The sequence below is a fragment of the Callorhinus ursinus genome, unplaced genomic scaffold, assembly GCF_003265705.2.
Source record: "Callorhinus ursinus isolate GAN/ISIS: 27379988/994484 unplaced genomic scaffold, GSC_fseal_2.0 scaffold8, whole genome shotgun sequence".
NCBI classification, from domain to species: domain Eukaryota; kingdom Metazoa; phylum Chordata; class Mammalia; order Carnivora; family Otariidae; genus Callorhinus; species Callorhinus ursinus.
The window spans coordinates 27,587,855-27,601,407 of record NW_027397070.1 but is presented as its reverse complement, the minus strand read 5'-3'; the positions used below and the strand labels follow the sequence as shown (position 1 = coordinate 27,601,407).

At 35.0% G+C, this 13,553-nt stretch overlaps 1 protein-coding gene across 2 annotated transcripts in view; it reads left to right on the top strand.

Annotated features, from left to right (window-relative positions):
- ERO1A (endoplasmic reticulum oxidoreductase 1 alpha) overlaps positions 1-13,553 on the top strand; it is a 65,940-nt gene that overhangs the window by 27,728 nt on the left and 24,659 nt on the right. For both annotated transcript variants that reach the window (XM_025870039.2, XM_025870038.2), the window contains exons 5-8: positions 4,450-4,526; positions 4,629-4,702; positions 9,361-9,481; positions 11,835-11,881. In XM_025870039.2, coding sequence (XP_025725824.1) covers positions 4,450-4,526; positions 4,629-4,702; positions 9,361-9,481; positions 11,835-11,881 — 319 coding nt within the window. The remainder of the gene's footprint in view (positions 1-4,449; positions 4,527-4,628; positions 4,703-9,360; positions 9,482-11,834; positions 11,882-13,553) is intronic.

Sequence of the window (13,553 nt, the reverse complement as noted above, 5' to 3'; positions counted from 1 at the left end):
ATGTGCTACGGTGAGCGCTGTGAATTGTGCAAGACTGTTGAATCACAGATCTGTACTTCTGAAACAAATAACGCAACATATTTTAAGAAAAAAGGAAAAGAAGAAGATAACAGGAGAGGAAGAAAAGGGGAGTATGTCAGAGGGGGAGACGAACCATGAGAGATGATGGACTCTGAAAAACAAACTGAGGGTTCTAGAGGGTAGGGGGGTGGGGGGATGGGTTAGCCTGGTGATGGGTATTGAGGAGGGCACGTTCTGCATGGAGCACTGGGTGTTATGAACAAACAATGAATCATGGAACACTGCATCAAAAACTAATGATGTAATATATGGTGATTAACATAACAATAAAAAATTAAAAAAAAAAACAACTTAATGTGTAGATGCAGTGGTGCATTTACGTATCATTCTGATATATGTGATTTTTCATTTAGACTAACTGTTCTAAATTAAAATTTTCTGATGTTATGAAAATTTTCATATATACAGCAAAGTTGAAGGAATTTTCCTGTGAACACTCATACCCATCACCTGGATTCTACCATTTACATTATGTAAACTTACATTATCTCATATATGTCTGTCCATCTTTCTAATTATCCATTAAAAATATTATTTTCTGGATGTATTTCAAAGTAAATTGCAAGCATCAGTGTGCATTGCCTTAAATGTGTCATCAACTATATATATATATATATATACACACAAGTAGAAGTATATCATTAACCAGAGTCCAATATTTCCTTATATGTATTTTTTATAATGTTAACATACAATGAGATGCACAAATCTTAAGTGTGCATATGCTAAATGCATATACCTGTGTAATCTATGCTTCTATTATAATAGGGAACATTACCATTACCCTAGAAAGTTACATGATACCCTGTCCCAATCAATTTCTACTTTTTCCTCCAGGGGCAACCACTATTCACTTTTTCCACCATAGATTCTGAAGTAATTTTGCTCATTTTTGATTCCATTTTTTTTTTAAGATTTTATTTATTTATTTGAGAGAAAAAGAATGAGACAGAGCATGAGAGGGAGGAGTGTCAGAGGGAGAAGCAGACTCCCTGCTGAGCAGGGAGCCTGATGCAGGACTCGATCCCAGGACTCCAGGATCATGACCTGAGCTGAAGGCAGACGCTTAACCAACTGAGCCACCCAGGTGCCCCCTCCATGTTTTCTTGTTCACAATCAAAGGATGAAGTCATAGCTATTAATGTGTTGGCTCCAATGGCAGAACTTTGCACATGGTTAAATGATAAGATCATCATCATAACTTTTTGAAGTTCATGCTTTTGAGGGAAAACATTTGTCCCTGTTGTGAATGCCATTATAAATTCATTTCAAGCTCGAAACTGAAGACAAAATATTTGTTGTGTGGTGATAATAGACGAGTTTTGGCAAAAACAGTTCTGACTAAATCAAGAAATCTGTGGAGCAGAAATGAATTTGTAGTTGGTTAAGATATACACATAATTCAGGGGCACCTGGCTGGCGCTTGGTCAGTAGAGCATGTGACTCTTGATCTCGGGGTTGTGAGTTCAAGCCCCACATTGGGTGTAGAGATCACCTAAAAAAAAAAAGATATACACATAATTCATAATTGTGTCCAAACATGCTGTGATATTTTACCAATTAAGATTGAAGTGGTAATTGTCAAAATGTACAGGTTTTCATATTTATATATACACTTAATGACCATAAAATTTTTGAGGTGAAGCTAATATTGAAGAAAATACTACTTTGGCATGGACAGAAGTACCTTCCTTGCTGTCCATCTTTTATAAATGGTTGAGCTTTTGAAGACTATTTTGTAAAACAACCCAAGAGTCCTTCAGTGGTATTAACTAATTTCTAATAAGTGAGATCTCTAAATGTCGATTACTATATGTTTAAAATCAGTGGAAAATTATTATTCAAAGTATCAATGAATGGAATGCTTAAAGAAAAATATTCTTAGCTTTTGAAAGTTTAGCAAATTGCAGTTATTATAATAAAGCTTATAAACAAAGACATTGAAATTTATTCCTATGAAAGCTAGGAAGGGATTGAACACATTAGGTGGCAAAAGTTCAAATGGTGTTGTAAGGTTTAATTCTGACATTTTATAATTGTGTTTTGGAGTATCTCCTCTTGTGGGAAGAGTCTTCTTGATGAAACTCGTGTTTTTATTTGGATAAGTTTATATTCTCATCTGAAATGAAATAAGAAGGCTTACAATTTTGTAGCATCTATATTAAGCAAAACATTTAAAATAATAAAAAAATTATTTGATGAGTTTTGTCTTAAAATATTTAGTGAAGAAACATACTTTGGAAGCAAAAGAACAGACCTTCTGAAAATAATTTGGTATTTTAAAATAGTTTCACATCTTTACCTGTAGAGAGAATATTTTTCTCAATTAAAAATTATAAATGCAGGGAAGAGCTAATTGAAGGTATAGATGATTTCAAATTGACTGGCCATAAAAATTAACTTTGGAGAAGATTATGGGCAGTTTTATGAAAAATTAAAAATAATAAACTGAAAAAATTTCTTCAGAAAATTGCCAGTGATATAAAATTGAGACATATGTGACTTAACAAATTTTTAAATAGAAACAAAGAATAGTAAAAAAAGAAAAAACCCAAAGAATATTTTGTTTAACTTATGTTTTAATGATCATATAGTTATAATGATAAGGTTTTAAAATTTTTTGTTTTAATGTACATAGGTATGTCATTTTTTGAACAAATTCTGTTCATTTTTTGATATGTATTTTTAACTTTTTAAGCTAATTAACAGCTTATAGAAAAGTTGGAAGGTTAGTATAAAGACATTTTGTGTACTCTTCAGATTCACTGATTTTTAGTATTTTGCTTCATTTTTCTATATACGTATTTCTATATACATATTCTGTATACATATATACATATTCTTATTTTCTATATACATATTCTTATTTTCGGAACCATTTGAGAGTAGATTGAATATATCATATCCCCTTAATACTTAATTATGTAGAAAGAATTTTAGTTTTGAAAATAGTGTTGGGGGCGCCTGGGTGGCTCAGTCAGTTAAGCATCTGCCTTCGGCTCGGGTCATGATCCCAGGGTCCTGGGATCGAGCCCTGCATCTCAGCGGGAAGCCTGCTTCTCCCTCTCCCCCTGCCTGCTGTTCTGCTTACTTGTCCTCTCTCTCTCTCTGTCAAATAAATAATCTTTAAAAAAAAAATAGTGTTGGAATTGAGCTGTCTTATAGCTTAACCAATGTAATGAAACAGAGTTGTTCGGTAAATAAATATTTCAAAAAATTGTATCATTTCAGTTATCGTAGTGTTCCTTTTTATTCTTGGAAGTGTGATAGGCCGGGCAGTCAGTATGGTCATCCTAACAATAAGGGCACTCAATAAATATTTTTTTTTTTTTTTTAAGATTTTATTAATTTGACAGAGAGAGACACAGCAGAGAGCAGGAACAGAAGCAGGGGGAGTGGGAGAGGGAGAAGCGGGCTTCCTGCTGAGCAGGGAGCTCGATGTGGGGCTCGATCCCAGGACCCTGGGATCATGACCTGAGCCGAAGGCAGACGCTTAACGACTGAGCCACCCAGGCGCCCCGCTCAATAAATATTTGTTGAGTGATTGAATCTGTGCCTTCTGCTTCCAGTGTTATCTTTCAGTGTTGTGAAATCTTATGATCTGCATTCACTTCCGCTGTGCAACATACATGCCTAGCAGAGTAATGTGTGTGTGTGCACGCACGTGTGCCTGTGTGTAAGGCTTAGAAGTTGAGAAGGAAGTGGTTAAAGAATATATTTTAAACACCTACAGATATTGGAATACTTTTTATAAGACTTGGTGGGCCCCAGGGCATATTTAGAATCATGGCTTTTAGAGTTGAGATGGACCTAGACACACATCCTCTGGTCCAACCAGTTATTTGTGGAAGAGAAAACTGATGCTTCCAATTAGGCCATTAGAAAAGTGGGACATTGGGGCCCCTGGGTGGCTCAGTTGGTTGAGCGTCCGACTCTTGATCTCAGCTCAGGCCTTGATCTCAGGGTCATGAGTTTGAGCCCTGTGCTGGGCTCCACACTGGGCATGGCGACTACTTTAAGAAAAAAAAAGAAAAAAAAAAGTGGGACATTACCTCATGATGCTTTGCCTAGTGCTCCTTAGACCTCAGAGATTTTCTTAGCGAACAGCTTGGTAAGGAGTTATCAGAACTGTATTTTTTATTTTGTGACCATATAGTAAATGTGTTCACCAACAAAAACAAGGGACAAAGCCTTTTATGTCTTTTTTTTTAGCTTCAGGGGAGATGTGAGGGCTTAATTTTTTTTTTAAGTTTTAAAGCCAAGGAAATGGTGCTAGGTATAAAAGAACTTCAAATAACTTCGAAATTCTTTTAAAAAGTTTTTAAAATGCAGTAAGTTGTAATCTGTTTATTCTCGTTTTCCTTTTAGTATTCTGAGGTAGCCAATAATCTCATTGAAGAATGTGAACAAGCTGAACGACTTGGAGCTGTGGATGAATCTCTGAGGTTTGATTTTTTTTTTTTTTTGCAGTAGTATTTTATGTTTTTTTCTTGTGAAATGGTAACTTAGAAAAAAGGGATAACTGTACCTGTTTTCTTTATTTGAAGTGAGGAAACGCAGAAGGCTGTTCTTCAGTGGACCAAGCATGATGATTCCTCAGACAACTTCTGTGAAGCTGATGGTATAACATTTTTTATAGTATGCATTTTGTTTAAAATTGGGTGTAAGGGAAAAAAAATCTTTTTTTTTTAAGATTTTTTATTTATTTATCTGACAGAGAGCACAAGTAAGCAGGGTGGTAGACAGAGGGAGAGGGAGAAGCAGGCTCCCCACCGAGCAGAGAGCCCAATGCGGGGCTTGATCCCCGGACCCCGGGATCATGACCCACGCCGAAGGCAGGCACCCAATTGACTGAGCCACCCAGGCACCCCTGAAAAAAAAATCTTTTAAAATGGTTTTTAGACCTCAGTTTCTAAAGTTTGGCAGTTCCTCAAAAAGCAAAAGACAGAATTACCATATGACCTAACAATTCAACTGCTAAATATGTACCGAAAAAGATTGAAGACAGGGAAACAGTTACTTGTATGCCCATATTTGTGGTGGCATTTTTCACAAAAAAAGGTAGAAATGACCCAAATATCCATCAACAAGTGAATAATAAATACATACAATGGAATATTATTTAGCCATAAACAAAGTTTTGATATGTGCTGCAACATGGATAAACCTTGAAAATACTATGCTAAATGAAATAAGCCAGCCACAAAAGGACAACTATTGTATGTTTCACAGAGTAACCAGAGATTAGCAGAAGGGGAGAATGGGGTGTTATTGTTTAATGGTTAGAGTTCCTGTTTGAGGTTATAGAAAAGTTTGGAAACAGTGGTGATGGTTGCACAATGTTGTGAATATAATTAATGTCACTGGATTGTACTTTTAAACATGGTTAAAATGGTAAGTTTTATGTTATATATGTTTTACCGCAGTTAAAAAAAAAAACAAACCCTCAGTTTCTGGAAAAAATTTACCTCCTGAGTCTGAGTCTTACAGTTTTGTGTATCTCAGTAATATATAAAATATATATATTATTTTTGTAATATACACATTTTGCATAAATAGCTCAAATGTAGAGATTGAGATTGTAAAAACTTGCTTTTGTCGTACTGGCCTTGGGTTGTTACATATTTTCCTTGATGATGGTGTGTGTTGCTTTTGGAAAAGAGAAGAATGAACCATGAGTTGTATCTGAGATATGGGAAACTGGGCCAGAGTTCTGGTACTGTTCAAATCCAGGAGCCCTAAGGCCCATTAGAACCCTTTATTCAGATTTATGGATTCCCCTATTTTTCCTTTTTCTAAGTTGAATTGTTAGCCTTTTAATTGGCTAATCAAAATCAAATCAAACTGAGTTTTGGTATCCTCCAGTGGCTCTTTTGAAGCAGATTAATGATCTTAAAAAGAAAAAAATAAGCAAAAAGAATAATATAGATCATTTTCATTGCAAGTGAGAGACAAATCCTGCAATTCCCTCCGAAAAGAGGAAGGCAAAGAGAAAGTACTTATTTTTAACTTTGTGGTTTCATTTTGGGGGGGGGGGAAAGAAACATATGCTTTCCTTAATGTAAAACATGGTTATGCCTTGGTGAATAATATTTATAATCCTTTATTCCTAATTCCCAAATCTGAAAACTCTGAAAACTGAGTATTTTCCCCCTAAGTTTAGCACAGACTCATTTAGTGTGAACATTCACATGTTTCACTACAGAAATATTTTTGGTGTTTGATTAAAAGTTGCTGCCCCAGTCCCTGCTGGAGTAATTATTCAGTATATTGTTGCATATGCTATAATACTTTTCTAAAATCTGAAAAGTTCTGAATTCCAAAACACATTTGGCCCCAGGGATGTTGGATAAGGAGTTGTGGACTTACACCAAGGTTTAGACTAGTGTAGAAGGGGGGTAAAATGCTCTCCCAGCCCCTTAACTTTACTATCTTTTTCACAAGGATTCTTTGGCCTGAATATTACTATGAGATAAAATTAAACTTTTAACATGCAGCACATATTTTTTAGACCTGCAGTGTTACAGAAAGAACAGTAATACTTTAACTTTGTTTATCAAAGTGTACTTTTGAGACTACCTGCTTATATTTGTGTAGGAAGGACTGAGAATCAATAATTTTTATCTGGTGGAGTTCTGTTATCTTGGAATCACTTGTCCCTTTATATTTGTTTCTTCTGTTAAAGGAGGGTGAATATTAAAAAAAAAAAAAGGATAGCTTTGTAAGGAAGATATAATGTATGTAAATGGTAGGTAGAAGACAGAAGGTATTTTGTAAATTTTAGTTAGAAATTTGAGCTTTTGTCATCTGACAAAATATGGCTATAGTAACAATTTTTTTTTAAAGATTTTATTTATTTATTTGAGAGAGAGAGAGAGAATGAGAGAGAGCACATGAGAGGGGTTAGGGTCAGAGCGAGAAGCAGACTCCCTGCCGAGCAGGGAGCCTGATGCGGGACTCGATCCAGGGACTCCAGGATCATGACCTGAGCCGAAGGCAGTTGCTTAACCAACTGAGCCACCCAGGCGCCCTATAGTAACAATTTTTAAAAAATTTTTTATTTATTTACTCTGAGCAAGTGAGAGAGAACACAAGTGGTGGGGAGGGGCAGAGGGAAAGGGAGAAGCAGACTCCTTGCTGAGCAGAGAGCCCAACGTGGGGCTCCATCCCAGCCTGGGATCATGACCTGAGCCGAAGGCAGACACTTAACTGACTGAGCCACCCAGGCGCCCCAGTAATAATTATTTTTTATTAAAAAGTTGAGGCAAGATGAAGTATTTGTTATAAGTAAAATTATGAGTCAACTAATATTTATGCCTAATTAGGCAAAATATTAAAAATTATTGGTAATTTGTTTTCAGTCTTAAAGTACTAGATGCTGAGCATTATTTATATGTTTTAAAAATGAGGGTTATTTTTTTATGAGTTTATCCTAATTTGCTATACTGTGGCAATACTTTGAGTATTAGTTGAGATAAACAGGAGTATCTGTTCCTGAACCAGAGGATCCCATACAAATTTGTTTTAAGTTTTTTGTTTTTTTTTTTAAAGTAATCTCTACACCCAGCCTGGGGTTTAAATTAAGAACCCCAAGATCAGGAGTCACATGCTTTACTGCCTGAACCAGCCAAGTGCCCCTGTTTTTAAGTTTTTATTTCTACTTTTTCTAGTTATTTTAATTGCCACTTCTGCATGGACTCTCAGTTATTTCTAGATGCTGTCACTGTGCTACTTCTAGAAGCAAAATTTCCCCTAATTTATGTCTCTAATGTACTGTCAATTGGGATAAAAATAGCCAAGCTTAGTTTTATTTTTGTTTTTGTCATTGTGTTTTTAATAAAAAGTAGGTACTTTTCGGGATGCCTGGGTGGCTCAGTCGTTAAGCGTCTGCCTTCAGCTGAGGTCATGATCCCAGGGTCCTGGGATCAAGCCCCGCATTCTGCCTTTGGCTCAGATCATGATCCCAGGGTCCTGGGATTGAGCCCTGCATCAGGCTCCCTGCTTAGCGGGAAGCCTGCTTCTCCCTCTCCCACTCCTCCTGCTTGTGTTCCCTCTCTCGCTGTCTCTCTCTCTGTCAAAAAATAAATAAAATCTTAAAAAGAAAATTGAATTTCATAAAAAAAAAAAGGTAGGTACTTTTGAGAGCTTGATGGGCTTCTTATAAGTACCTGTGTGCTCAGATTTTTGTCATCTACTTTGGTTGCTTTTTTGCCCACTTCATTTTTTGTTGGTTCCTGTTGTTAAGCTTTATAAATGAGGAAGGTATTACTGTATATTAAATAATTTCCCAAAGCCATTGGAGAACGAGGGGACATTTTTTTGTTTCAAAGTTATAATCCATTACAGAAACTTATAGAACATATGAGAAACCAGTATCTCACCAATTTTTGTATGTTTTTTCATTGGTATCTGTAATTAACTTTTCTATAATTCTTATCTTTTCATTTTATTAGATAGCATTTGTACTTAACAGTTTTGTTGATTGTAAAATGTCCTGTTAAGATATCTCATAATACCACTAGCTAATATGTGTTATACTCGTACCGTGGTTCTCAGCACTTTGCACATATAAACTTACTTAAGTCTCACAGTAACACTGAGTGTTATCTCCATATTATAAATGATGGTACCAATGCTTCGAGAACATATGTGATTTGCCCCAGGTTCCACCCTGAATAAGTAGTAGAGCCTGGATTCTAACCCAGGCACTCTGGCTCCAGAGCCCCATGTGCTGCTGTTGGACATTTAGGTTGCTTCTAATTTTCCCTTTAATAAATAATGCTGATGCAAGTATCATCCTGCTTATAATTTTTTGCATGTTTAGGATTATACCTTTGGGACAGCTTTGTAGTGGATCTTGATGGTGGTCATGTAAGAAGGAAATTTTTGGTAATAAACAGTGTCTGGTAATAATACATCTTCATTGATCCTAGTTACTGAGGAACTGCTTGCAGTTAATGTGGAGGGAAATATATAGTATATTTTTCATCTGGATAGCTTATCAGAACTAAATTACCATGTTTCTTCTATTCTAAAATTTACATATTCCTATTTTTTACCATTTTTAAAAGCAGGATGCTTTTGCAACCAGTGAGTACATTTAATGTGTCTGTTTGTGCCTTCCTCTTTTCTCTCTCATCTTTCTTGTAAAAGATTGTTTTTAAAGTCTGGAGGCACTGTTATATTTGTGGTGCCTTAGAATCAGTGGAATATAGTCTATTATACTAGTTTTTTAAGGTAACTGAAGAAAAAGATTTAATGGAACATTTCATTTTACAGACATACAATCTCCTGATGCTGAATATGTAGATTTGCTCCTTAATCCCGAGCGCTACACGGGTTACAAGGGGCTAGATGCTTGGAAGATTTGGAACGTCATCTATGAAGAAAACTGTTTTAAGTATGTGTCCTTTTCACTTAGAAAATCCTGACATATAGAGTGATTTTTATTTATAAACAAATAAAAAATTAATAATGACTCTAAATTGCAAATCACATTTATTTTGTTAAAGGATGCATCTGGACATAGAAACATGCTTATTCATTAATCCACTTCTCCTCTGGGGAAACATGGGGACATGAGTTTCAACAAATATTTTTTTCTTCTTTAAAAGACATAGACATAGAAAAATAAATAAAAAATCTTAAAAAAAAAATAAAAGACATAGAAAAAAAATAAAAGACATAGAATAGTATAAGACTTTCATGGGAGTATTGTAGACATTTCACAGGTGTTTCTCCAGTGGATTATAGAATCTCATTTTATAGATGAAATAACCTAGAGCCAGCCAGGTTTACTTCATTTCCCAGGATCATATTCTTAGTAGTAAAGAATAGTAGTAAAGACTCCTAAATCTCTTTTTGGTGCTCTGTGTTCATCTTTTGAGGCTCTAGTTATTTTACCTGCTTTCAAGTTCAAGTTAAGTTAATTTCAGAGAATAATTACAATAAGTAACACTTGAACACTCACTGTGTGCCAGACTTGTGCTAAGCATGGTACGTACATTTTCTCTTTTAGTCCCTGCAATAGCCCTGTGTTGTAGTCATCACTGTTTACAGATGGAGAAACTTGAGACTTGCAAAGGTTAAATGATTTTTCCAGTGTCAAAAATCTAGTAAGTGGAAGAACCCACTTCATACTCTTACTGCTACAATAGAAATAGTTTCATCACTGTGTGACTGGGACATGCTTCAAGTTTACCTGCCTCTTATAAACCACTGGCTTCTAACCAATGTGCTTATTGGTTTTTGGAAGGAATTTGTGTGTGCATTTGCATTATACTATCTCAGAGGTGAGGAGAATTCTGAGAAAATCTTTGGAGTTCCCAGATAACGGTAATAATACATTTCACTGCATAAGTCAAATATAAGTATAAGAGATTAGCAGTTATACTTACACCAATAAAATGTCAAGTCTGTTTCTTCTTTTTTTTTTTAAAGATTTTATTTATTTATTCATGAGACACAGAGAGACAGAGACAGAGAGAGAGAGAGAGAGAGAGAGAGAGAGAGAGGCAGGCTCCCCACGGAGCAGGGAGCCCGATGCAGGACTCGATCCCAGGACCCCGGGATCATGACTGGAGCCAAAGGAAGACACTTAACCAACTGAGCCACCCAGGCGCCCAAGTCTGTTTTCTTTTTTTTTGATTTGAAGAATTTCTCCAGTTTTGAAGTGGAGAATTTTCATTATTTACTCATTTCTACCGTGTGTTTCATTTAAATTCCCTGGTTTATTATTAGGAATGTTTGACTTAATTGGCTTACTTTAAAGGTTTTTTGTTTTGTTTTGTTTTGCTTTAGATTTTATTTTTAAATAATCTCTACACCCAACTTGGGGCGCTAACTTACAACCCCAAGATCAAGAGTTGCATGCTCTACTGACTGAGCCAGGCACCCCTAAAGGTTGTTGGTTTTTTGTTTTTGTTGTTTTTAATATGAACTAAAATAGAGTCCAACTGAAGCATTTGTTAGATTTTTATATTTGTACTGTAGCTATTTCCTAACTAATTTTTATTATGATTCCCAGTATAAATATTTCTAATATATAAACAATATATGAGGCACAAAATTCAGTATGTTAAAATATAGCTTACATGTTCTGTCCTCAAAATGTCTCAAGTTGTGAGAGTTCATAAAATTCAAATTGCAGACAAAGCAATCCCTACATTTTACTAATGATACTAATGAATATTTAGTTTGAGATTTAAAGGCACTTCAGTGACATTTTGACTCTTTTTTTCATATTAAAAAATACCTTTTATTGAAATCATAACAAACTTGGTGGCCACAGGGTCAGTTGACATACATAAGGTTAACTAAGTGGAAAATAATCTACCCACAGTGCTTTCCCCCCTTTTTCTTTTCATGCTTGGTTTGGGTATTTATATTTCTTGCTTGTTTGTCTTTCAGTCAGGAGTGCGCTTTGTGCCACATGCAAACACACATATGGGTACATGTAATATATGTAAAAACATTAGTGACTAGGAGAAGAGCTTAACGTGTTTTCTTCCTTTGTTTGAAGAAGTGATTAGGAAATGGCTTTCTGGCTGCTACAATGGGAAAAGATCAGAAACTATTGCTAAAACAAGCAATTAGAGAAAACTAAATATTTTATAAGCTCAGTGTTTTTAAAACAGTTTGATTTTGGATGTAGTCATTAAGCAGTTCTCTGAGATAATTTCACTTTTACTTAGATAATTATAACAAGATAGGTAACATAATTATATTTTACAATTTAATTCTTTTGTTTCTAGGCCACAGACAATTAAAAGACCTTTAAGTCCTTTGGCTTCTGGTCAAGGTGAGTTATTTATTTGCACTGTTATATTATTTATCAGCCAGTGAACTTTGGTTAAAAGGAGGAGGAAGGCCAGATAAGAGTTAGGAAGAGCATTTGAGATCATATATTCCTGTTTCCATAGAAGTTATGCCTCACCCTTACAGAGAAATTGGTGTTTAAAATATTTATACTTCAGTAAGGAGTATTTGTGTAATGAAGTTCATGGTGTTAGATTATCATAGGGTGGAGATTAGGTTAAATATTTATTCTGTGATTTTTACATAATATGTGTTTAGTTTTTTACTATTTTTCTTCAGTTTCTAGTTAAATGAATATCCACAAAAACTGCCTCAGATCTTTCCCAGAACCTGAAATGATTGTACATATTGGGAGTCTGATTTCAAATTCACATGTCTTTATGTTTCATTAACATTTTTCATTTTCTCCTTCCACACAAAATCTTGCCCAAATGTTGCCTTTTCCACCTTCCCTGACTCTCCTAACTGGAAGTAACCCCTCTCTCCGCATAAAGTGATCTTATGTCACGTTTTGTGTCTCTTACCCCGTTTCCACTGTCTGGCATTATTTTACTATTACGTGTCTATTGATCTACCCTAGTACTTTGGGCATATGGGGAGTATTTATTGGTTTCATCTGTTAATAGAGAGCCTGACACATAACAGATGGAGTAGTTTGTTAAGTGAATGATTGATGAAAACTGCTCTCCTCATTTAATGGGCTTGACTACCGTTGGGAAGATCACTTGTTCCTTCAACAAATGATTACCCTCTGTTTACTATGTGCTAGGCACTGTGCAGAGGCAGAGGGGGTGTAAAATTGAAACTCAGAAACCCTGCCCAGTCTGTAATAGGCAGAATGGTTTGTTGAATAAACCAGTTCAGTGTATGATTTCAGATTTTTGCTTAGGAAATCTATATCCCTGTTCCCGTCATACGTGCTTACTGATGAAATATTTGATGTGCTTTTAGCAAATGTATAAGTTTTTCATTTTTTAAAATTTGAAAAGCTGCTGATCTCATATAGTCAATAAACATAAATTTCCTCCTGGAAAGCAGTGAGAGTGCATCATTCCCTAAATGTTGGCAGACTAGTCTTTCTTAGATTAGAAATGAAAGAACATCTTTAAACAGGAGTTTGGGTTTATATGAGTCACATATAGTAGCTCATTGGAAGCTATTGATTTAATATCAGATGAGGGCAAATTCCTAGATAAGGGGTGATCCTCAGTATGAACTCACATTATGATCTGATTAACTACCCTCACTTATCATAAATATAAATGGGAAAAATTTAAATGTTTATCATTAAGGAACTGGTTAAATGATTTATGGTATATTCATTGAGTAGAATACAGCCATTAGAAATATTGCTGAGAATTTGTATTCATTTAGGTCAGTAATGACCAATAGCACATTGAAGAAAAGAAACAGGCATCAAACAGTATGTATATTTTTGTAAAAACATACTTAATATAATATCTAAATGTCTATATGCAAAGAAAAAGGACATTTACCAAAATGTAAATGGTATTTATCTAGGGCAGAGGGAGTTATGGATAACATTTTTTATTTCGTCTGTGTTTTCTTTCTTAAAAAAAAAAACATGTATTTGCAATGAGCATATGTTATTTTAATAATCAAACGATGGCATTAAATAAGCGTGGGCAAAATGA